Source organism: Pempheris klunzingeri, chromosome 5 (assembly GCF_042242105.1).
Source record: "Pempheris klunzingeri isolate RE-2024b chromosome 5, fPemKlu1.hap1, whole genome shotgun sequence".
NCBI classification, from domain to species: Eukaryota; Metazoa; Chordata; class Actinopteri; order Acropomatiformes; family Pempheridae; genus Pempheris; species Pempheris klunzingeri.
In genome coordinates this window covers 8,063,118-8,089,797 of record NC_092016.1, presented here as the reverse complement: position 1 = coordinate 8,089,797, position 26,680 = coordinate 8,063,118, and the positions used below count along the sequence as shown (strand labels likewise).

The following is a 26,680-nucleotide window of genomic DNA, read 5'->3' as shown; positions in this document are numbered from 1 at the left end:
AAAGTTATAGTATAAGAGCTAAGAGTTGACCTCACTTGCAGTCAGAGAGCATTTCAGGACATAATAGGAAGTTATTATTCACAGAAGATCCGCCAAACATATGCAAACCGAGCTGAGTTCATTCTCTGTGGGTCAAAACCAGGACGGCCTCATTAATGAGGTGCAATCCCACTACGATGGCCAGTCATCCAACACTTCCAATAATGATTGCTGGAAAGGCCCACAAACAGTTCCTTGCATTTTAGGGGTTTTTCTAACAAGCCATATAAACCGGCTGCCAAAACACCATTAGTGTTTGGATGTGGAGCAGCGTGGAGTATTATCCGTTCTCATTTGAGGTATTCTTGGCAGTACAGCGTGAGGTTGCCTGTGACTGCTGCCCTCGGTGACCTCTTAGACCTCAAGGTGTACAAGAGCTCTCAGAATCTCAGTGTATCTGTCAGTGTATCTGTCATGGCTATTTCTAGGCTAAATCGCATGGGGTTTGGTCTGGGAGTGTTAAACCTCTTAAGATTAAGATTATTGTTGTGGAAGGTTATCTGAGGCTACAAACACACCCATCTCTGTGTTCACTGTGACACTTTGGGATCTTTGAGACACGCGTAAAAGTCACTGTGGAATAGTTTTCTTGTTTTTTCTAACTTTATTTCTGTTCATATTTTCAGGCAGTGTGGGCAACATAATCAGTGATTAAAGCAAAAACAAATCTCCTGACTGAAACCAGTCATATCTCCTTTCTACTACTTGTAAAACAAATTACATAACCCCTCGACGCCTGCTAAACTAATAACTCAATATGTAAAATTATGAGATCACAGCACCACCCCATGCATAACCATTGCTGCGGTTCTGTAATGCAGCTATCGAGGTGTAAAAAGGCTTTAAATGACCCTTTATTTAAATATTCGAGTCCAATAGCCTTTTAAGGGAAGAAGATGGTTTGCTTTAACATCATTTCAAAGCTTCTTTCAATCTAAAATTGATACTTTTTCTTTTTTGCGAGGTTTGACTCAGTCAGACTTTCAGTCTTGCAAATAACAAATGGTTATTTGTGTTTGGCTCGTTTATATTTACCTGTCAAACAGCCTTCTTCTACATCTCATGATTACATAGCTGCCGGGCTCACAGTGTCCCGGACACTAACCGCCTATTTAATGCTTAGAGAAGAGATTGATCACTGTCAGGAGATCCAACGTGTGACTTCATCAAGCTTGATTCTCCAACACAAATCTTTGTCGACCTGACAGATGAATCTTTCCTGAAGCATTAAAATATCGGTGTATGTGACACACACACACATACATGCAATAGCCTAACCTCACAAAATGTATTAATTGAAGATTGTGTGTAGGCCTGTCACAATAATGACATTAACATGGTATCATAAGATATATGGACGTGACCTCGATCATTTTTGCTGACCTCTATATTGCCAGTTGTGTTTACGTGGATGTTTGTTTACTGTCATCAACGTTTTAGCCTACGTGATGCAGAATAAACAGAAGGGTTTTGCCCACCATGACAAGACTTGGGGCGCAGGTGATACATGGTGAGACGTGTTTTGCTGTCATGTCTCGTCGCTCTGCTTCTGGCCTCTCATCTGCTCCCACACACACCGGCACACACACACACACACACACACACACATATAACCACACACACACACAGTGACAGTGAACCAGGTGAAAGTGAAGATAATGTGTTACTCTAGGCAAATAATGTTTTATGCATTTAGGATTTTTTTTGTCACATTCTGTTTCCAATGTCTGAATATTCTTAAGAATCAAAAGTTAATTGCTCTTTGAATGGGTGTACTTGCATTGCATTATATTGCAATTAAATTATTATAATATCAGTATCGTAAAATGATAATAATATGATTAATTGCAATGATTTCTAATACAATATATCCTCCAGCAAAAGCAGTTACAGTGACAGGCCTAACTGTGTGTGCGATCATATTGCATAATAAAGACGGGCATGAACACACATCTCATTGCAAACTGTCCTGATTCTTTCGCTGCTGGAATAATCACTCCTTATGGATGATTGCAGTTTATCACAGTGGTGAGATGGCAGGTTGCTCCTTGTTGAACCGCAGCTTCTTGCTCCTTCCCCGTCATAAACTTTGACTCTGTATATTTTGGTGTACTCTAACTCCTAAGGAGCGTACTGGTGAGATGTGATTACTTGATTAGGCTACGTTTATACACAGTTGGACTATATTATTGTCTCCATCTGCTTCCTTATTATACAAATACCGTATATGGCGTCATGTCAGGGTTACATCTTTCATGTACATATATGTTGTCGGTTTTCCAGTTGTTTTCCAAATGATCGTGTTGTAGTCTTCAGGTAAATGTCAGTATTTCAATACAGTTTATCTCATGGACAGTTGGAGTGTAGTTGTCCTTTGTTGGAGGGCTTGCCTGAAGCCACTCCTGTGTGCTGGCTGTCTCGCTAATCCAACAAATATATATGATTATTTCTTTAGCAATCTCTCGCCAATATAAAAAAACTAACAGGTAAAACCTCATTGTATAAACATTTCTGTGCAGGATTAAGTGTGTAAGAATACACCAAACTAAACTATACCTCAGATTAAGGGTCAGGTTTTTCCTGTTTCAGGCTTGTTTATTGTTGTTTTGTTAGTATTAAATAGAATGAGATAACATTATACTTTTACAGACAACTTTTGGTGTTGCCTCACAGGCATGACAGGTGGTCTATGTAAGTCTAGAATATTAATGTACGCCATAAGGGAGACAACAAAGACTATTTAGTCATGCATTACTGTCCCGTGTCATGATTTTCTCTTTCATCATTTTTGAAATTCCCACCAGGCTATTTGTCTGCGGGTCGAAGCTATTTTAAATCCAGGGTCAGTAAGATGATGACGGGGAACATTTCCAAGAGAAACCAACTGAGCCCGGAGTCGGGTGTTAAAGGAAATCCAAACAAACAACGCTGCCTTGTGTCTGAGAGATACTGTCGTGTATGTCTGTATCATAGACACTAAATAGTCCACGGGATATGTCTCCCAAACCCTGCAGCCAAAAACAAGTCCAGTTATTCTGCATGAGTCACAGTCCCACTACCAAAGAAAACTGAATTTGAGTGCCAAAGTGCTGATGCGCTGACAGATGAGGCCTCCCTATAGCCTGCAGGCAGCTCAAACCTTGATGGAACTGCAAGTGTTGGGAGCTGCTGTGGAACAATTCCTGGAAGGCTTTCTGTGGCCTTGAAAGTGGTTTCACACTGACAGCTACTGTATCTCTGTGACATTTAGCAGTCACATTAAACAACGCCCAATCCTCTGAGTCACTTGATCAAAGCAAAAAACTCCAAATAGTAGACATACTTCTCAGGGACATGAAACTCAAATCAAAAGTAGGGCAACATCTGAGCTTATTTTCACGATCAATAAGTCTTCAGCTAGTTTTTCGATTTACTGATTAGTCATTTCTGTTTAGATTTTAGAAAAGACAGTGAAAAATGTCAGACACTATTTCCCAAGGCCCCGTGTGACATCTAAACCATATTAAAAGAATATATTCTACTAAATGGACCTTGTGGTGAGACTGTCTTGTCAACTAAAGATAATCTATTTACAATGATATGAAACAAATATGTATGTGCAATGTTTGAGTCAACTTATCGATTAATCAACTAAAAGTTTCAGTGCTAGTCAAACGTGACAGAGGTTTGGCACTGCAGCTTCTCTTCCTGTTTTCTAATAAAGGTTTTGTCAATTGATACATGACCTCAGGTCTGTGGTCTCTTGCGAAGGCATGCAGCATCAAGTAAGATGGATTAATTCATACCGAATTAAATGGAAACAAGATCTTTGTAGATCTGCATTACATTAGATGGGGCTCCAAAAATGTTCATCCCCAGCTGACTTTGAGACCTTGATTGCATAATGAATTCAACTTATTAAATTCCAGTAGCTGTCTCATTAGCCATCTCTCTTTCGCTGCATGCATATATTTACTGCCAAGCAAAAATTGAATTGCCCTGTTAAATTCTCATTTGGTCAAGAATAGACTTTCTCCTATCAGCTACTGGATCTTACTTAATCACCTGGGGGGGTTTTGACGTATTATAATGACCCTTTCACTGTTTCTATATGTGGCTAAAAATGTATCAGATTTCTCTTCCCATCACCTCCATAGTTTTGATATTAGTTGCTTATTCAAGTTGAAATGAGGCTGGAGCAGTGTAGCGAGGTGCAGTGAGCAGTGCTGCTCAGGAACCACTGCTGGGGGAGGTTTATTTCCAGATGGATGCTGATATTGCCCTCTGCAGAAATATCAAGTAAAAGTCTCTGTACAGTTGATTGTACCAAAAATTGGGATGCTGTGCTGTCATTTCTGCTAGGTATTTTCATCATGTTGGGACTAATAAAGGAACATTTTACAAAAGCTATACATAAAAAGAAGTTGATTAGAGTTATTATTCTAGTTAGATATGTTTTTTTTTCTTTTCTGACAAGTACCTGTATTATTATCCAATCTGCCTTTGTGATCCAAAGTGAGGATGAATTAAATGTATGAGACAAAGTGAAGGAGAAGGCGGAATGGTTTCCATCAATGTGACAGCACTCAGCAGGTAGAAACACAGCAAGCCACTAACAGATGTAAGTTTGATTACAGCCTTTCTCTCATCTTCGCCGTGTGTTAGGCTAACAAACCATTACTAAGTCAAAAGAGAAACAAAAACAGAAACAGACCACCCATGCAGCTAGGTGGCTGCGCTGCACGTTATGTCGCCATATTGGCCAAACTCTCCACAACAAGCTCCATGGCAACCCTGCTGTGTTATTGTCCTTTGCCGTTTTTGTAAAATCGACTGCATTCATTTCCTTTGGGTGCTAATTGCTGGACCTTACATTCTTCTCTATATTTTCTGTGACGTAGACGTCTCCCAAGCAACATCAAGCCACCAGACCAAAACATGCTGCTGCCTCTGGGCTTTATTTAGAATATTGGATCTGGTAAATTCATTCAGGCGACTGATCATATAAACCGAAGAAGAACCCCTGTTCATCAGTCAAATTTATGTTGAGTTCTGCAGCTCTGAGCTCTCACTGATACAGCACAAATAAACAAGCAATTTTTATTACCCTCATAGTGCTTCATTAGTTTGTTAGGAAAAGATGCTGGTGGGCTGTGCCTCTGATTTGTAGTAAATGGCATAAAAAGAAAAAATACTAGAAACGTTTGGTCATCAGCTTTTATAGGTAGTTGTGTACCTGGACGCTGTCTGAATGATTAAATGAAGTCTGTTGTTACTTAAGCTGGGTAACTTTTGTTGCATCAAAAACATTTTGATTTGGACTATTTATCATAAGATGTATTTAAAGTAACTGTAAAGGAAGATATATAAATCAACTTGGCCTTTTATCTTGACTCACCAGGCTTTGTTATAAAATCAGAGCCATTGGGAAGCTTTCATAAAAGCTTTCAAGGCAATAAAATTAAATTTGATGTTCTTGGGATTGCATTTCCTTCATAGAGCCTTATTAAGTATAACAAATCAGATTTGAATCAGCATCATGCAGCCCAGCATTAAATTCGGGCAGAGCCTGAGGTTATAACTGGCTTTGAAAGCCCATAATAATCAACCCAGAATGCATGTCCTTTACAAGAATGGTACAAACTGTGATAAATAAATCATTCAAATCACTGAAGGCAGCTGTTAGGAGTAATTGATATTTCAGTGATAACTGATAGTAGTAATTTTGATTAACCTTTAACCTTTAATGACTGTTAGCATAAAGACAAACATATTCTTTAAGACATTACGCAAAATATGTTCTGTCTGCTTCTCTTTTACTCTGTTAATTTCAATTACCTGCTCAGGGTTAGTTTTTCAGAAATGTGCTTGGTTTTTATTTGTCTGTGTATGTGAGTGTAATCCCTGGGATACACTGACAACCTATGAAGTAAATACTGATCCAACACACTGGATCAGTATTGCACCATTGCAAACATCATTAAGTAGACCGGGTCTTCTATTTCATTATGATTATAAAATCTGGTTTTTCAGCTACAAGTAAAATGATCCCTGGCCTTATGGTACCTTGCATTAAAGTGATCCCAATAAGTTCCATGTAGTGAGGTAAACAGATTTAAAATTTTAAAATAGGAACGGCATGGAAAATAATGTGAAAGGTCTTAATAACTATATATTTCTTTGAAAGCTGTTGGTGGTGTCCCAGGTTTACAGCCTTATAAGACTGTCTTAACATAGACTCGGTCTTGTGATGTCCACTGCTCCCCTTCTGATGCTGTACTTCACATTCATCAAACATCCGGTTTGCTGCCTCAGGCTGCTGCTCTTGCTGTAACTCATTGACAGTTGCGCTGCACACAATTCAGTCCTCTGTGCTGATGGATGATCATTAGATCACAGCTCCAAGTCTCCCATCATGGGCTCACAGCCTAATGGAAGAACTGTAGGGCTTCGGAGTGAGGCTCTAATGTCGCCAAAAGTGAATGAAACCCAATTTATTATGATGACAGTCAAAGGGAGCATCAATTAGACGCGGGGCTCGTGGTAGTAGAATACTGATCTGTATTTGGATGCGAGCCCATCAGCAGACCCAGATATGAGATGCAGTCACTTAGCTGGTGTGCTCTCATTCCTCGTGTGAAGTGGGAGGCTCATCTCTAAACTGTACTTCAATCCGGATGCTCACAAGCTCGTGTTATTTAGGATGATTGATAACGCACATTAACATTGATTCAGGGCCAGCGTAGCAACAGAGAGTGTATTTGTGTACTCTGAGGAAAACACAAACTTAATAAGGAGGCTCAGAGCGTACATAAATCTCCGAGTACTATCATACATCGGAGGAAAAAAGGTTATGTTAATACTCAAAATGACAGGCTGAAATATTTCACCTAAAAATAAAGTTAAGCTGCGAAGAGAGAGAATTGTAATGTCAAGTGTGTGCCTGTACAAACTTGAAAGCTTCTCACATAAAAGACATAGCAGGACAAAATAAATAATGATTTCTAGAAAGCATAATAACTTGTCACAGACTTTGAAGTTAATGTTTGAACAAAAATAAAACTTAGACCAGAATATTCTTGAGATAGGCCCGGCGTATCACTGTGTGTAATCTCCAAATAGCGCTAAATCTTCCACTGCACTTTCCCTCATCAAACCTCTGACAGATTTGGGTCTCCTGCTGCGTTGCGATGAAAAGTGTGCTGTTAGATTCGCAGTGGTTGCTGCAGTAATTGGTCACTTAATATTTCCCTCTTCTCTCAGGCAACAACAGTGAATAACATGTAGACAAATAAACGAGCTGCGTGTGCTCTTGGTCACACCGGGAGGCTGTTAATTTTTTTTTTTAGATATTTCCTCTCATAACAGCCTTTAAATTCACTCCGAGAGTGGTAGCGTAACACTGGGTTGTCATGGTCTTTATGTATATTTTAGTTTGATCTCAAACATAAACAGCAAGTAGCTCCCTCCATCTGTGTTGCATGCCTGTTCAGCTGGGCGGTATGTTCTATTTCAGTCCCAGGGAGCTATGTGCTGTGTCCTATGCTGTGTGTGCCTGTCTGCATGCACGTCTGTGTATTTACAGTACACGTTCTGCTTCACTACCATCAGGCTCATTACACAAACCTCTCACATTCACTTCTTCTTTGCAAACAAGCCAAGCACTGTGATGAAGTGAACTTTGCCCCTCCGTAGCCTGAACGGCGCAGGGAGTAATGTGACAATGATGTGAGTCCATGTGAAAACACTGGGAGTAGAAGAAGTAATGTATATAAAACCGTTGTAAAAGACCACAGCAGTAGGAAGGAAGAGGAGTCGGGCTGTAGGGGGATTTGGGAGGGTGGGAATCCCTCGTCATATTGCACGTTGTCATCTGGCAGTACAGTAAAGCTCTCAGCAGGAGTAAAAAGATTGGGGGAAAAAAACATATAAAATGCCACTCTAACAAGTCTCTTGGGACCTCAGCTGCCTGGCTTTCTGTAGAGGGAACAGCTTGTCTGATCTAAAATGCTTCAAATGACTCAAACAGAAACAGCCTGCTGTGCTCTACGTACATAAGTCCACAGTAACTGCTCTGTATATCAGTTGTGCCATGTGCGGCCATCAGCCTGTGCTGTTTGGATTGCATGAGACACATGGCAACAAGTACAGTAGGAGCTGGAACAGGCAAGAACAACAGCGACCAACAGGGTAACTGACAGAGACGGTGTTTCCACAACTTAAGTTTCTTCTAATACATTTGTTTATCCACAGAGACTCAATTACTAATCAGGCACATATTTTTCAGCAAATGCTTGACTTCACATCCAGGTGGCCACATACTTACAACCAGCTAGAGGCTGCGTCTCACCCACCGTAGAGATATCATTAATAAACAAATTCTCTAAGGGATGTTGTTGAGGCGGTCTGAAAAGGGAATAATAGATTATTCTACAGATTATTTACCCAAGCAAGTGATTAATCGACTAAGTGTTGCAACGAAAATTAAGTCTGTGAATAACAGACAAATGAACATGTTCCATACTTCACAGCAGGGATTGAACACACACTGGGAAATGTGACTACCTGTGAATACAATACATTTTCATTGTGTAGCTTGTCGCTGATTTCTTTATCATCTCTCAATCAATGTTGAAGGTAGCTGATCACTAAAAGTATGAACGACTTATCGTTTCTGATCTGGTCAATAACGTTTTGTTTGAGGTGCCCCCAAAACTAAATGTTCCAATCTCCCTCCCAAATGGAGATATCACAGCAGCACACTTCGCACTGAGGGCTCACCAGACCAGCTTGCAAATAGTTAAAGAAACAAAGAAAAACAGTGGATGGTGGTGATGCAACATTAAACTGGATATGATCCACCATTGCATTCCTTTTCATCACAAGAAAAAGAAGCACATTGATGGCCGTCTACCCTCTTGTTGTTGCTCCCTATATGTGGTTTCTGCTCTGCTGTCAGCTGCTGTCAGCTTCTCAATAATTCAGGACTTGAGTTTTGTAATATTTTCCATACAGCTTCTACAGAGGGGATATTTAACTTTCTTTGCACAAACTTGTAGCTAAAGCCCTCAGAGGTTTTGGGGTCAATTTCAAAGGCAGATTTTGGTGCTTAAGTTGAACATGAACTTGTGTAATAAATATGGGACCTGCAGATTTTATGGTTTTGAGGAGCAGATTCATTTCCCTAAACCATTTAAACATTCAATTTGGTATTAGACTTGAGGAGACAGCTAGCTTTGGTGTCTTCCATTTCAGCTGTCCTTAGATTTGCAGTCCATTATCATTCAGTGTGGCTGACACTGAATTCACATTAACGTTGTAAAACCACTACTAAATGCAAATTGCTTACTGACACAGTTTTTAATGAATTACCTTAAACACCACCAATAACCCTAATTCAGGAACGGGGGCGGTTAATGTGTTATTTCCCCAAAACAAGAACTGAAACAAGCGTGGCGAAGCAAAACATGCTGCCACCCCATTAATCTCACTTACAGCAGTCAGTAGACGGACGGCTGTGATGCAGCTTTGAGCAGGAACTGTTCAGTGATGCTCAGGTGCAAGAGGAGAGAAGTGCAAGAGCTCCCACAATGCATTATTTACAAGTACAACTGCTTTTCAGCAGTTCTGAAGTCAAATTTCTGCGCACTGCGCTGAATGAGCAAGTTCTGTTTAATTAATTAAATATCTGGTAAAATCAACACTTTCTACCAACTTTTAAAAGTTTACCCTCAGTTCCCAAAGTGAATAATTACACAGATGTCAGTTAAAAACATTTACTAAAGAAATATATGCTCTGTTCTTAGTTCTGTCTTCAATGTTTTACTGATATAATGCATCAGAAAGCATTATGCGTTCTTCTTGCAGAGAAGTTAAGTGAAAATACAAAATTAATGTATAAAAAGAGCTTCAACTAGCTACCAATACTTTATTTTATCAGTCTGTAATTTCATAATAAAAATAGAGTGTTTCCTGGAAATAAGCATGTAAACTGTCACTAAAGAAAAGTTCAGTTTTATGTAATAAAAATTTTATTTAACCATTTATTTATTATCTGAAACGTGTTCTCCTCCATATGATGATGATGTTGTTTTCAGGAAATTTCTTTGAAATTGTTGAATTATTCAAAAATTATGGGCCTGTAAATTAAAGGGCTGCCCAACCATTAGTGTTATTTTCAGTTAATGTTCTTATTATTTTCTTGTTTAATTCTTGCAATTTTTTTCTTTTTCAATACAATTAATATTGCATAAGACAACGAAAAGCAGCATATTGTTACATTTAAGAAGCTTGATCTTGATCATTTCCAATCTCTTTGCTTATTTTTCCTGTTGAAAGCAGAAAAAAAAACGTTACCACAACATGGATTTCTGCAAAAATGGAACTTTGAGCCCAATGCTTGCCACTGTGCAAATTTCAATTAAAATTTATGTCAAAGCCATCCTATTCTGTAAACCTAAGGACAGATTTCGGAGGGCATCATGTGCTCACTGCCAGACAAGCTGTCCGCACAGTAAAGTGTAACGCCCAGAAATCAATATCAAATATTTTAATCTTTCATCTCCTTGCTTGCCTTGTTCCCGTCAGGAGTCCTGACTCCAAGCAGCAGCCATGTGAGAGGAGCTGTCAGCAAGCAGAGGATGCCCATGTCCAGCTAAAGCAGAGCAGCCCCCTCCCTCTCTCCTGCTCCCTCCCTTCTTTCCACATGAGGACGAGAAGATGACTATCACCAGCCGGCAGTCCTTTAATGTCCTGACGGTCATCTTCCTCCTGCTGTCCACTGCAGGTCTGTAAAGTTTACCCTGTGTTTATCAGTGAATCTTCCTGTCTGGCCCTCAAAAGTTCATATTTTTCCAGACACTCTTATTTAGCATGCTAGGAGCACTTTCTGCAAACTTTGGATTCTTACTCTTACTCTCAGAAAGACACCATTTTATAGACAGAAGTTGACATCTGATGGGCAGAAGTGAAGTCGAAGGCACTTAACATCAAGGGAATTTGGAACATTTATTGCCCCAAAACAGTTTACTTGGCAAGAAAAGCTCTGAACCTTAGGGCGCTCTCTTAATGAGGCCATACAGCATAAAACTGTGAAGAGAGCACATTAAAACGCCGAAATTTACAAAGAGAAGATCCCAGCCAAAACAGATGTCTGAAATATGGAGCATACAGTACATTATGTACGAGGTGAAAGATGGCAAGTTCAAGTTTATAACTGAGAAAATAATACCACAATTTCCATTGTTTTTCCATTCAGGAAAGAAAAAAACTTTTCACACCAAAGATCAATTTCTTTGTTTGCTACTTCAGAATCATGGGGCATTTCCTAGATAATAGATTTTCACAAATTTGTTTTGGACTCAATTTTGTCTGAAATAAGGAAATGAAGTGCCATTGCAATGAACACTATAGACCTAAACCAGAATCAATTGATAGTACAGTAAAGTGACTCTGCATCTAACCTCCAAGCTTTAAAAAAGTGGATTTATCTAGAAAGATTAATTGTAATCTTAATAATTTATTTGTTGCCTTATACTTAACATAGTTTGAATTTAATTGGTGACTGATAGTGAGGTGCAACTAATGACTGTCTAGTATCAATTAATTTTCAATCACAAAAATGGCCATTAAAATTTCCCCGAGACCAAAGTGACATGATCAAGTGTGTTATGTTTGACCCAAAAATACTCAGTTTACACTGATATAAATGAAATGATATGAAGTGAAAATTGTTGTTGCTGTATGATGCTCCTTTTCCTCACGTTTAAAAAACAAAGTGAGCCAAGGACATAGCTGGGAATGATGCTCATAATCAGCTGTTTTTTTTTTTTCTTTTAACAGCGTCTTACTCAGCTGTAGTTAAAGGAACTGGAAATAAATTTTACAGCTAACATAAACTATAAATGAGTGAGCCACTTGTGAGTCAGTATCACTGAACGAAAAACAATTAGAGCAACAAAGCCAGCGATTCGTCTGTGTCTCAGAAGACGGACAATAAACTGTGGGTGTGATCGCAGCCATAAATAAATAAATATCATGTGTGAGTGCGGACTGATGTTCAGATGTTGATGGTTGTTGGGGAAGTGGGAGAGAGCCACAGCAGTTTTCAGACTGCGGGGTTGTAAACTTACAGTAATGCAAGAGCCAAGCTGTTAACTGTATCCTAAATTTCAGGAGGTGTTAATGAAATTAAGCAGGTGGGTGTGTTTACAACAGTATGGTTTCCAGAACCAGCTGTTGTTCATTTGAGGAGCCGGAGACTTCCCCTGAACCCCTTCTCTTTCCAAACCTTTAAGTCTTGCATCGTTAGAGGACATTACGGTCTGCTTCTGTTGTCGAAGGCATCTGTTTCCTTACTGGCAGTTCATGGACCTAGAGCTGCTGACCCCTCGTGCAAGGGTTAATGGGATATGAACAAAGTGAGTTGACATTCATTTTGACATTGTGGAACAATTCTACTGATTTACCAACTTGTACAGCCAATGCAAAGGTCAAATGAAGAGACTTCTCTTCACTATATAAACCATCCTTGACTTGTAATTGTGCCTCGTCCTTCAGTGCTGCTTCATTTTGTCCCCTCTTCTGCTGAAATTAGAGTTGTCGAATGGAAGATGGCTGGCCACACCAAGCTCATTATAACCTGAAAGCGCTTCTCTTCTTTCAAATGCTGATCTGTCCCAGCCTGAGATTACTGAAAGACTTCTATCACCCCGCAGCATAAGTGGACCTTGAACTGAATCACAACAACACTTTTAGTGACCACGCTGCCAGATTTTTTGGCTCCTCTGATGAAAGGAAACGCACAAGACAAAGACAGATCAGTTGCAATAAAACGAATCTGGATGCACTTCACATGAAGTGGCACAATTTAATTAATGCTCAGATTCAAAATGATCCAGCACAAAGAAATCAAAGAGCTTAATTTATGTCAGAATCAGCAAATGACACACATGACTACAGCCAGATTGATACATCAGCCTGGCTGATATCAGCATCTGATTTTAGCTTATTGGTACAGAAAATGGCATCAGCATGTCATCATTCAACAGTCTGGCCATCAGGGAGAGCAGACAAGTTTATTTTTCAACTGTAAAATGTATCCCTCAGTACAAAAATGGTCACATTTCTAGCTGCCAACATTTAAGGGTATTTTAAGGTTTTTTATGTGTTAGTCTCACTAAGTTCTTGTTTTAGATTTCTCTTTTTGGTTGTTTTAAGGTGCCATGTACGTTGTTTCCAGGATGAAATCCTTTTTTATAATCGCATTTCTGTGTTAATTCGGATGTGGCATATTTTGTGTTATCTCTCATGCTTGTTTTTACAGTAACTCACTGTTATTGTTCCCTCACTTGGCTCGGACAATCATTTAAAACATTTATGATTTTAATGAGGCTTTCCTGGTGAAATATAATCAAATATTGAAAACACAAACATAATGTGACCGGCACAGAAACGTAGGCAGCAACAGCAATGTATCTGTGCGCGTGTATGTACATGTGTGCACAAACACATATTCTGGGCAGGTTGAAAGTGTAAAGCTTCTCTTGTGTCATTCTTATATCACTGTACTACGCAGCTCCAGGCAAACTGGAACATTCATTCATTTTAAAAAGCTGATACTGATTAGTTATGAAGGTGTTGAACAAGCAGGCACGTCCTGGGCCATTGTGATGTACATTAAGTATCAGCAGCACCGTAAACTGACACTCTGGTTCATTTCTCCGACAGATTGGGAATTTATTTATCATCAGATGGAGTCTCAGCTGCTGCTCAAGTAGATTTCTGTGATTTCATCTTCAAGTAAAGGTTTATTGGTTGCCAGATGCTATAACAAATATGATTTTAGTTTTTTTTTTTCCTCTTTGTGACAACAAGGATGCGCAGATTTATCTCCTCATAAAGCTGCAGGGACTTGAATGCACAAGTACAGATGAATGCAAATGAGCCACAGTGCCGCATATTGGCATTGCTCCATAATAAACTCAGGACTTATTCTTAGACTGCCAGAAAAGACGCATTTCTTTTAGGTTCAAGCTTTCATTAACAGGTAAAGTAGTTTGATGCAGCCTTGCTTCTTTTATTTGAGTTCAGTTCATGTTATAATGTGAAGAAAAAAAGTACCTCATGCTTTTATCTCCTTGTATCTCCTTATTCTGGCATTGACCAAAAGCACCGTCACCATCTTTTCTAGTATAATTCTGACACACCTTTTGTGACTGGGTGGAGGAGCTTCCATCCAGAGGCACTGACACTGATATTTGCATAATGACCTAATGCATCACACATGCTCAGTGTTTTTTGGGGTTATCGTCAGGGTCTGTGTGCTTAAATGTGATGTCTCCTATCTGATTATTTTTGATACTACACTGTTTGTTTTCTGTTCCTTGTCCAATTATCCATATCCGATTATGATTACATCTCTCCAGTCATGTCTTTTCTGGGGCTGCCAAAGAAAACAAAAAACATTAAAAACAGTATTTTGTTTTGTAGTTTGGCTGCTGCAGGTTGAAAGGTGTTTCCTTGAGAACTGTTTTCCATCAAAAATCCTAATGAGGGGCTGTCATTTTTCAGAGCAGGCAGACAAACACAAACGCTGCCTCAAAGGTCATGAATCGCATTTCAGAGTGTTCGCGTTTTTGTTTCCTGTGGTACCAAAAGACTTCCTGACAATTTACGAGTAAATGTTACATCTAAGTCTTTGTCCTCCCCAAAACTGCAGCTCTCTCTGCTCATTACCGAGTGTGTGAACCCTACTCCGACCACAAGGGGCGTTACCACTTCGGCTTTCACTGTCCGCGCCTCTCAGACAATAAGACCTACATGTTCTGCTGCCACCACAACAACACCGCCTTCAAGTACTGCTGCAACGAGACGGAGTTCCAGATAGTCATGCAGATCAACCTCACCACCACCTCAGACGGTTATGCACACAAGTGAGTAAAAAGAAAATCACACTGCCATTCAACCCTATTTGAAACCTTCAAACTGTACATCTGTCGATTACTGTCTCCAGTTCCTTTTTATGTTCTTTTTTAAGGTTTAATTTGATTTCTTTTTGGTTCTGGAAAATGATTGTTATATTTTAATTTGAGGGAAATATAACAAAATAAAAGCGTTGAAATGTTATTATTATTATCACTACTGCTATCTCCAGCTACAAAAGAATTTTCTTTTTACTCAGCAGGGGTGGCAGTCCCTGCTGTGTGAACACTTTTTTCACACGCTGTGCAGGAATATTCAGACTTTCTACAAGGATAAAATGAACAGAATTTCAAACCTGCTCCGATTACATTAAGTTAGCAATGTAGGGCTCCAATTAATTGTTGTTTTAAATATTAATTAAAATAGTAAAAATGCCCATAACAACTTCTCAGAGCCACACATGAAATCTTATAATGACATTATAAGACATGTCAAAACACAAAAATACAATAATATGTGACAAAGAAAAGCAGCATATCACAGGCTGCAGGCAGAGAAAGTTTGACCTTTTTCACAATTTTGCTTGAGAAATGATTCATAGATTATCAAAATAGATTATTTTCCAGACAATCAACTAATTAATTCAGCTCTGAAGCAATGTGGGAATAAGAGGATATTTACCTCTGTGCCTCAGGAGTAATGAGTAACATCTAAGTACTTTATTAATGGCCATATTGTGATGCTATTCTAATCAAACACTTACTAGTCGTTCTTTGCCCGTGATGGGTCATTTCAATCAAATTACATTAAAATAATTTTTGTTGTTTTTGAGTTGCTTTTGAGTCCCTGCAAAGGGACCAAACCATCTCCTCCTTGGCATGGTGGAGGTAATGTTGGAAGAACAGAGATTTATGGAAACAGCTATGGTGGAACAAACAGTTTCATAGATGACATTTCCTCAGATCAGATAAAAACAACCGGTTATAGTCTGCTGGCTCACAAATGTTTTGCTCCCTCGACAGTATCGCTCTTATCAACACCGTTTAGCTCTTGCTCAGAGGGTTCGTAGACATTGATCCATACAGAGGCATTCATAACCACCAAAGAGAAGAGCAGATGCTTTGTTGTGTTGTGAGTGGGATGCCTCCACATGATAGCTCACGAAGGCAGGTGTTAAATGCTGGCTATTATATCAAGTATCACTATGAAGTCCTGTAATGCAAGAATTATAGTACTTTGTAGTAGTACAATAGTAAACTGCTCCACACATGCCATGATATGACATTATGCTTTCATAGAGGATACATACACCTGAAGACACATTTAGGCGTTGCAGGATAAACAGATTTAAGATTGTGAAGGACACAGAAAAATCAGCCTCTTGGTCTGTGGGAGCTCTCAGTGGGAGGTTTGGGTGACGAATCCACAGCTCTCTGCACTAATGCCCCTCCAGCATGCCTCTGTCTCGGATGGTTCACACTGCCCTGCAGCTGGTCATGATATTTCTTTTTGGCTTACTATGTGACAGGACTGTGGGTTTGATATTTACCACTGGCCAAGCGAGTTAAACTGGCTCTTAGTTCTGCTCTCTACTCACACTGCTCGGGGAAAATGGTATTACAGTTTAAGGCTTACTGCAGTTCAAGGTAAAACTAAAGGTGTTAGCCCTCTGAGGGTTTCACCAATCGTATATAACTTTCCTTAGAGGTACAGAGTAGTTGAAATATTGCAGAATCTAAATAAATTCAGAGTGAAGGAGCCATCTGAGAATAACATTTTTAAAAAGCTACAGACCTTTGACAGATAATCAATTGCATTTGCTTTCTTTCTCTGAGGAAGCTGTGTTAAATTTTGAGTAACATTTGTTTTGGCTGTGTGGTGCTGATCGATTCGTCCAAGGACTGTGTTTATATTCTTGTTTGCTTACCCTCAGGTTGACTCAAATATAGTCATGCCTGGAATACCTGTTGCCCCATCAAATTACCTTAGTAGACATTGAGCTAAATTGTAGTTAAATGTTTCCTAAGCAGAGTTGAGGAAAGCTGAATTTGCAGTTTAGGATACATTTAGATGTGAATGCAGTAGTGGCGTTTGCTTGCTTTTGTGCTAAATCGGGCAGCTCAGATGTTCTTTTTAAAGGGCAATTCCACCCGTGTTCCTTTCTGGGTTTTTCAAATGGAAACGCCCACTCAATCATTAGCAAAAAGCAGTGGCGTAAGCCTCTACCCCACACACAGTTAAACATGTAGTTCTCTGACAGTGGGAACACACAGGAGGCGGATATGTCAATTCTTGGGCGAGCAGTAGCTTGGCTGTTCACACTAGAAGCACATCTCTCCGTGCAGGTGTGTGTACCAGATGTGCTCAGGTTGGCAGATCTGCCCCGGTGCCTGCATTTACAGATGATGATGCACATTGTGGCATCGTGATTGGCTGTACGCCAGAGGCCGTTTAAAATTCTGCATGTGATCCTGTGCTGTGCAAAAGTATCTTTTTGCAGTCTGACTGTTATTTATTTTAAAAACTATCAACGTCTCAGTGTAGACTTTGTCCATTGTTGTCTCGGTGAAACTAAACATAAAAAAAAATCGTAAAATCTGATAAACTATGAAATGATATCCCGTAACATTAATGCACTGTGAAAATTAATCATATTTTCACAGTTAAAACCGACAAATTCTCCATAGCTGGACGCACACTAACTCCAAACAAAACAAAACAAACAGAACTTATGGCACAAAGCTCAAGTAGGAGGATTATGGGTAGCAATGCCATCTCATAGCAAAACAGTTTTTAGAAGGAACTGTCCTATTACGCCCCTCCTATTGGACCACCAGCAACTGAATTATACATAATTATCATTTATAATGAATGAATATATCAATCAATCAATCAATCTTTATTTATATAGTGCCAATTCACAACAGCGTTATCTCAAGACGCTTTACATAAAGAGCAGGTCTAGACCAAACTCTTTAATTAGAGAGAGACCCAACGATTCAGGAATTCAAAATATATATATATATATATATATATATATATAGATACTAAGATATAAACTTGGCATTTAAGGTTGACATAATGTCCCATAATCATGTATAATATTAATGTTGGGACGTTATTTCTGCATAAAAATCTTAAAAAAGGTTCAACTAGACCAGCTTGGGAGCCTTTATACCTGAGCCTTTATACAGAGCCTCAATGGTACATGTAAATGAACATGATATGATGCAATTTTATTGTCTTTTAGTCTTTTAAACTGCATTTATACTCACTGTCTGTGAATTTCCTTCCTAAGCTAGATGTTTTTAGGTCAGAGAAAAGAAAAAAAGAGTCCATGAAACAAGCAACACAACACGTGATGCAGCCAAATCGAAACATTCAAAGGCTGTCAAGTGTCGTGTTACTGAGGGTTGTTGTGAGAAAAAGTTGCATTTACTACTTGAGCAACACTTAATTATCCATTATTGCCAATATACATGTGTTTTATTATTTTGAGCTGCATAATAAGTAATTCAATGTGCAGTGTACAAGTGCGTAACAGCACATATTAAAGTAGAGGATTTGTTTATAACTTTGCGTCAGTTTAAAGGCTTATTAAACCGCAATTCTGGTGTTTATTTTTAGTTTCCCCAGTGCTAGAAGTCATGCTGCTCATCATTATGGCAGAAGAATAAAATGTACACACACACCACAAATGTTATGACGTGATCTTAGAGAAATAAATGAAATTTCAATTACTGTAATTACATTTCCTCCATTACCTCCCATCACATCACCGGATATCACTTTTTTTGCAAGGGCTTCAATCAATGTAGTCAAACAAATTGCAAAGTGTGCCAAAATGACATAAAAGATGACTTTTCTGAATGGTACGTTTTCTTTCTTTCTAATAGAAGCATCCTAATTGGACAGAATCACTCTCAATTTGCATGATATTTGTGATATACCCCAACTAAATGTCCTCAGTGCCATAGAAACATTGACATCACACCCAGATATTTAGCATCCCTGTTTTGGCAAATGCTGCTTCTCAAACCTCTCTGGAAGCTATGTCTGCCCATTTACCTCGCTTTGCTTTATGCATGTGGGTGGACTCAAAGAAAGTTCAAATGTCCCCCACATAAATCCAGCTGGATCATGTAATACATTTGGAAAGAATATGAGAGGTGAAAACTAGGAACGCAGTTTTTCATAGGCACTAACAAGGAGCCAATAAATTGGATTAAAAAGTCTCTTGTGTTAATGAAATTCTTTGTTGAATTTAAGAAGCAGTGTTTAAAAAGCATCAAATGGAACAGATGGAGGGATTTTTAATAGATTTGTTTATTTATTTAACTAGTTTTATCAAGGGAGGATTTGATGAATGTCTTGGCCTTTCCACATGAACATTCACACCTGGCAGCTCTGTTATAGCTTTGGGGATTTAAGGACCCAGCTTAAGGGTATCTGGATGGTTGCTCTGAGCATGCGAAGTGTTTATCACTGTCTTTCCCAGATTACACTTTGCTAATACTCCCAGTCTGTCCCTCCCGCAGCAATTATACAGCCCTGGTTGGCGTGTGGATCTACGGCTTCTTCGTCATGGTGCTGCTGGCGCTGGACTTTCTCTACTACTCAGCCATAAACTACGAGCTGTGCCGGGTCTACCTGGAGAAATGGGGTCTTGGAGGACGCTGGCTGAAGAAGGCTCGGAGTCAGTGGCACAGGTCCATGCCAGAGGAGAGCGAAGCCCAGGCTCAAGCCCAGCCCATGGTCCCTAGCCACTACCAGCCCAGACACAGCCTCAGAGGGGAGAGCCACAGCCCCACACTCCTGCCCTACAACACCTCCACCGCATGGTGAGTCACTGCTCTGTCACATGACAACCGCCAAACTGCGGGTTGGCGCGCATTTCTACTGTAAAGCTGCAAGAATCCACAAATAGAGAACTAAGATTTGCGTCACAAACCTCGAAAGGTAACCACAGCTATATAAAAGAAAAAACTGTTGAGTAAATCAGTAAATTTGACAACCTGATGAAGTAGCTATGTTTTAAGTGATGATAGCCAAGTTTATTTAGAAAGCCCAAAAACGCACATTAACTTAACAACAGAAGACACCTTCTAACCTCAGTTCTGACATGGAAAAAAGGGGAAGAACCTCAGGAGGAGCAACAAAAGGGATCCCTGCTTCAACAGATATAGCCAGGACAAAAAGACCTACAACAACATTAGCCATGCAGTAGGATTCGTTACATAACTCAGTGCTGACTTTTACTCTGATAAGTATATTAAAGTGCACAGCCTCTTGTTGTTTGGAAAAGCAATGAGTGTAACAGATGCTTCAAAAGAAATTCAAGAGTCCCTTTCACAGATGTTCTTTTACTTGATTCCTTTTCAACACAGTTTCTCTGTGTCTCATTTTCTTGTCTGTCTGGTGTTCTTTGTGCTCAGTGTTTTGTTACGTAGAGAGCAACATGGCAGTGAAACAGTGTGTCTAGCAGGACAAATTAGAGCATTTCTAGCATACTTTTCCCAAGCCAACAGGGAGGAAGCTCAAACATCAGGCTCCCTGCTGACTTGAATTCCTTATTAAGAGTGCAGTGTGCACACAGAGATGCCTACCAATGATATTACCAACTCTGTTCCAAAATCATAGCAACTAACTGGTAGAGAATCCATTCATTTCAATGTAAGGTTTCCCTCTGGCTAAGGAATATAGACTTTATCAATATTTTAAGAATTCTGCCCTTCCACCCACTAATGGATAATTTTCTGCAAAGCATCTGATCTGTATTTGTCTTTCATCTCAAAATAGCTGCACTCCGCCTCAACATCAGCCTTTTTTTAAAAAAAAAAAAAAAAAAAAAAAGAAAAAGAAATGTTCTTGGTTTTAAGTCTGACCAGCTCATTAGGGACCTGTCATTATTAATGAGAAGAACAGAATATGTGAGCTGCACTGCCCGCCAGGGATCCCTAACTCATATTTAAGTTGAATGATTTGACTCTGAGTCGCATTAGAAACCTTTCATGGACTTTCTGGGGCAAAACAACATCTGCTGTCCTTTCGGTTTATCTTTTTATTACCTCTGAGAGCGGTCACAGGAGTCTCAAGGTGCGTTTGGCTGCGTGTGACTGTTGTTAAAGCATACAAGATGATTTACGACGCCAGAGGTGAACTATAACACACAGCAGCCTCAGGGTACTTTTCTTCTTTTGGCAGACATTGTTCAGGCTTTTATGAAACAGCTACACAATCATAGAGCACAGTCTGAACAAACCTAGATTTTTGCGCAGTCAATTTTTCATTCAGTTCTCCGTCTCAGACACTGTGCACCCTATCTGTCTGACTGGGGCTCAGCGCCTCTTCCTAGAGGTAGACATCTCTCTCGGGTCATAATAATTTAATGTGGGCAGAGGTTTGACAAATGGCTCTCAGAGGCTGTGTGGACTGTGTGAGCTGTAGATAGGGGGAGGAAGGATGCTGCAGAGGGATCCTGGGGCTGCTCTGCTGGTGGAAACATGGTTAACTAAGACTGGACATATCCATGGAGTCTCCTCATTAGACTCGAAGTCAGTTCAGTATGATAGGACTCATCAATCCTAGACTTATGAGGTTGACCTGCTTTGGCAGTTCTCCAGCTTTAAGCTAGAGGATGTCTATAAAAAGGTGTTTGAAGCTGCAGCAAAATGCTCACTGACAAAGTGGGTCTAGAAAGAGAGAGCATGTTAAGTTCACGGTAACCCGTGCTCACGATGACCGATGGGAACTGCTTCAGGATGGATAGCGATGTGGGTTACTCTTGTGCAACATCCTTCTCCATAAAAAGTATAGCCCGCTTTTTAATAAACAGAACGGCATTTACAAAGAGCTAAGAATATACTTAGATAATTACTCACATCAGTAAGACACTCAGATGCTGGAAGCTAAATTCAGTCACAAGCTGTTTCTGGGGTAAGATTAGAATAGCCTGTTTCCAGTTTCACACAGCAAAGCACTCCTCACAATCCAGATAATGCTTACACCTCTTGTCAAATGTGTTAACTAACCATAATGGATGATACTGTACGTATACCACAGATCATGCTGCCCACACAGTGCGTCATCAGATGGCCCAAGGTTTATTTGCGGGGGTACAGATCTTTATCCCCAGAGAAGATGCACGGTAATGGCTCAGAAAACTTGGTCCAGTTACTTGAACATCTGTTGGCCAAATGTAAACAAACAGAGAAGGGGTCAACTGGCGTGGCAGCATCTAAAAACAACCCAGTCGCACAGCAACTCAGGAATCCAGCACAAATGATAACCAGTGCAGCGGAGCAATCCTTACAGCAAGTCAAGTATCAAATCATTTCTCCACTTGCACGAATCTCTTTCTTCAGAGAAAGTGAAGCTTGGTGTTCAGCGTGTGGGAATACTGTTTACCATATCGCTACGTGAGCAGGCTGGTATATACTGCTGCAGATCTGCTGGGGGATCAGTGTGGGGGCGGCCTGGGAAACAGTTATTACTTTCTCTCCGTGAATACCCTTTATTAAAAACTACTATTCATGTATTCAGACCAGTTTGAACAAATAAAAGAAACTTGTTGTGCTATCCAGGTAGGAGAAAAACAACAGGTCTGCCAAGCCAGACAGCAGATGGCAGTTTAAGTAATGCGCCATTTAATGACTCTAACAACCAAGTCAACTGCACAATCTGAAGGTCAGTCTTTTTCTGTAGTAGCACATGGCATGGACACTGGGGATGCTTAATCTCTGCAGTCAGCGCTGTTTGTTTGACTGATCTACCCAAGACCAGAAGCCAGGTATACTGGCAGAGAATGAAGACCTCAGTCCTCTAAAGCTATGATGAAATATATCCACATATTTGGGTTTAAGAAGAAAAAACTGCATGCAAAAGTAGGATCACAATTTGGTGAGGATAATGTTTATAAGATTTATTGTCACAATAACTACTCACTAGTAACTATCACCACAGAGCAACTGCACAGGACATACCTGTAATTCAGAGAGCGTTAGAATAGTCAGCAAGTGAGCTCATGGATAAATAGGTAAAACATCCATCTGCCTCATTTAACTCTTCAAGACAGTCAACTGTTCCTATAGCTAACATCCACTTCCAAATGCATTCAAATTAACACATATGGAACTTGACCGGTAAAGTCAATAAAGGGGTATGTCAGGAAAAAAGAAAATTAAGCAACCATTGCACACAGCTATCACGCTGGAAAGGAAAACGAAAACATTTTGGCATCACAAATCTTAGTAGGGGTCCGATGCAACTCTTAAACAGCAATAAACTCAGCTGTTCCTGGAAGTGCCCAGCAGCATAAAAATCCTGACTGGTTATCCACTTGTGGCTATTAGGACATTCAAAGTTTGGCCAGGATCCCAGTTTGTGCCAACCCTCTCTGCCCAGAAGTTCACCCCTACCAATTAGTGGTACTGAGCAGCCACAGCATCATCTTGATATCTTAAAATCAGAGGGAAGATTTAGCCGAGCTGGTGGTGAGAATCTCCGATATCATCACTTATTTTACATTCCTTTTGCAGTGTGCCCACTTTGACGCACTCCCCTCTTTGAACTGCAAGAAATGTCTCATCTCCTGCTGTCATTTCAGTCTGGTTTTTACTGCATATTTTAAATACATTTAGTTTGTCTTTAGTCAGTGCTGATCAAGACTTACAGTGCAAAAATATCTGTGCAATCAAAATAAAAAATAAGCTCTTCCTTTGCTCATGTTTGGTGGTAGAATTAAAAATATGACATGACCAGGTTGTACCCTAACTCCCATCCAATTGATGTCAGCTGGCATGGATTAAAAGCACCCCCACTCCTCGACCTTCAAGTATAAGCGAGGGGCAACATCAAATAGCACCACTGCACATCAACCAGAACACGTCAAAGAAGCTCTTGGTGATTCATAAATCACTTGGCAGCAAGTTACAGCAGCACCTCCTGCCAGTAACCACCCACTCACTCAAGGTTGCTTATTTGGCCAGCTGAGCTTAGCCATGGATAAGAACAGTCCATGTGAGGTGGCATCTGTCACTATGTTCAGCATATACCTGACTCACCAACAGTTGTAACACTGCCTCTTACAGTCAGACCCCAGTGACTCAGCGTTACCAACCAGTCTAGTAAATGGAGTCTCCATCACTCGCTCAGTCCGACTGTTACATCACTTTGGTCACAGGTAGCCATCCTTAACACCCGACACCTGCAGGTCTGTCCGCCTGGGAAATGGCACTCAGGTACGCTCTGCTCCACTCAGAAAGCTGAAACAGCATTTCACTTTTTTCTGTCAGAGTGTGATCAAAGCCTGACTGTGTCTCCTACATATTCACATCCATCTTTGAACTCACTGGTTGACTTTCTGTGGTAATAATAGAATTGTACATTATGAAATTATTCCTGGCCTGTCTGTCCACAGAGCAGCATGCCAAGACCTTGTCCAATTAAAGCAACACTCTCCATGTGGTGTGAGTTAATTAACATCAGAGATGCTACAAAGGCAGCCAGGAACAGAGTTCTGCTGCAGGCTAAAGAGAAAGAGCTGGAGAATAGATTTAGCTCTTTGCAAGTTGCAGAGAGAGTTTTGGCGTTGCTTCGAGCAAGTGGGGTAGCTGCAATTTCTTTATGTTGTGCTTTGTGTTTGTGAACTTTTATTAGATCTGTTGTCACACATTTGCTTTGCATTTTAGTCATTTTCACTAGAGTGCATTAGAATAACCTTCAAGTCCTGAAAACACCTTGTGTTAATGTGCATGAACGTCACATCACCCTGCTGATAACAAATATTCTATATATGAATGCAAAGGTAAATCAATGAGGTCAGGAGGTGGAAGCTTTTATTTTTCTATTAAAGATCTAGTTGCATTATTGTGGGCTGCAGGAATGGGTGCAGTGGATGTGATTCATAGAGGTGGGGTGGGCTGAAAGTCTTTGCAAGAATTACAGACTTGTAAAATATTCCTGTAACTCTGATTTCTTTTTGAGAGGCAAAGCTGCTCCATTTTAATAGTCTTTGCATTTTTGCGGCTTGAGCTAATTTTCAGGCCAATATGTTGTTAAATATAAATATCATTGAGGACAATTAGGCAAAAAAGCACACACATCGTGATCTGAGACCATTTGCAGCCATGCAGCTGAAAGCCATGTCCGAGTTGTTCAGTAGGATTCTTTCCAAACAACTTTTGTGGATTCAGTGGAATTTGATGACGCAGACGTGCACTCCGGGCTTTAAAATGATGTTTGATGTTTGAAGAGCAGAAAACAATGATGCCCTATATATTTATTTTCCTCCATTTCTTTATTTGATTTATTTGTATGAACACTGGAAACCAGACCAAAAACAAAACCAGAACTGAGTTGTGGTTGGAAGCTTCAGAAGAACCAAGACAGTGGATCTTGTGATTGTGAAGAATGTTTTGTAAAGAATGAACATTAATGCTCGATTTCTGTATTTCTCTCTGGGCAGAATGATGCTGCGAGTGGACAAACTGACCAGTAGCAACACTTTGTTTCCCTATGTGGTACAGAGGAGATGCCCCACAGATGCCCCTCTCTGGACCGCAGACACAAACACCAGTGGTGGGCTAGCCATACTGTAGTAGTTAGAAGTGACTACTGCCCCTTTCTAATGAGCACAAAGCACCCATGGACTGACAGAAGCAGGCTGATTTGGCATTTAGAAATCCGGCTGAACAAAGGCTGCCAGGAAACGCAGAGGACCGCACTGCTGCTGCCACAGCAGAGGAGCGACAGACACATTCAACCACTCACAGGTGTTCAGTGATCCCCTGAAATGGCTGCCAAGGCCTGGAGTGTCCCAAACAAATCAGAGCTGAACTGGATAAACTGTACTCGCAAGCAAAGAGGCTTGCCTGTTTTTAAAAAAAGCTCATCTTTCTAGATATGAAATGTTTATCACACTGCTGTGTCAGTTTGTGTTCAGTAGCAGTTAGACACAGTTGTGGCTTATCTATTTGGTGATTTATTTATGTGAACTAGTCAGAGAAATATATGAGTGGTTAACATTCGGAACATGTAACAGCTTAGGTTGATGCTGAGCATCTCACTTAGAGTAGAATGTTTTTGTTACTGAGACTAGCCACAAAATGTCTCTTCAGCCATGTTGAAAAACAATATCTTGTATGAAATGTTTTAGGTCTCTTTTCCACAAAACAAGTGATTTCTCTACATTGTAACGTGTCTGACAAGGGACACAACGCCATACCGTTAAACTGCTGTAGATCTAAAGGTTTTACATTAGGTCATGGAGATTTCTATTAGGTTTAGAGATGGTGAGGAAAGGGATCTTGACTCTTTGAGTTATTCACCCAACACATAAATGAGGATCAGGGATGCTTTCACAAGAACAAAGAGCTGTATGCTGAGTTAAACATGACCTTAACCCTTGGCTATGAGCCTACAAGCCCATTTGAGACCATTATTTATAAAGTTAGTGTGACACTTGCCTGGGTAACCTCATCCGATGACTTGTTTGCCCTTCCTCATTACCGGAGATGCCTATAAAACAGCTCCATTAGCAATATGATGCAAATGAATATCCATTTGGTTCTCTCATAAGGAGCACTCTACATCCCACATTGGTAACAGACAATTGTAAGTAATTAGCCATAATAGAAAATGTAAAAAACCCATTAAATCTCCTTTCACTGTCAGCAATAATGTACAGTAGCTAAATCTGAAGGATGACATGGTATGTAAGTCAGAGGGGCCAGCCAAACGA

At 40.0% G+C, this 26,680-nt stretch overlaps 1 protein-coding gene across 2 annotated transcripts in view; it reads left to right on the top strand.

The window, feature by feature from the left end:
• Positions 1–26,245, top strand: part of shisal1b (shisa like 1b) — a 34,652-nt gene extending 8,407 nt beyond the window's left edge. Inside the window, exons 2-5 of one of the 2 annotated variants that reach the window (XM_070831067.1) lie at positions 10,606–10,804; positions 14,738–14,951; positions 19,479–19,781; positions 25,406–26,245. In XM_070831067.1, coding sequence (XP_070687168.1) covers positions 10,738–10,804; positions 14,738–14,951; positions 19,479–19,781; position 25,406 — 585 coding nt within the window. In that variant the 5' untranslated portion in view covers positions 10,606–10,737 and the 3' untranslated portion in view covers positions 25,407–26,245. Of the gene's footprint in view, positions 1–10,605; positions 10,805–14,737; positions 14,952–19,478; positions 19,786–25,405 lie in introns of those variants that run through there. The other variant, XM_070831066.1, reaches the window with a different exon arrangement.
• The last annotated feature ends 435 nt before the right edge of the window (positions 26,246–26,680 follow it).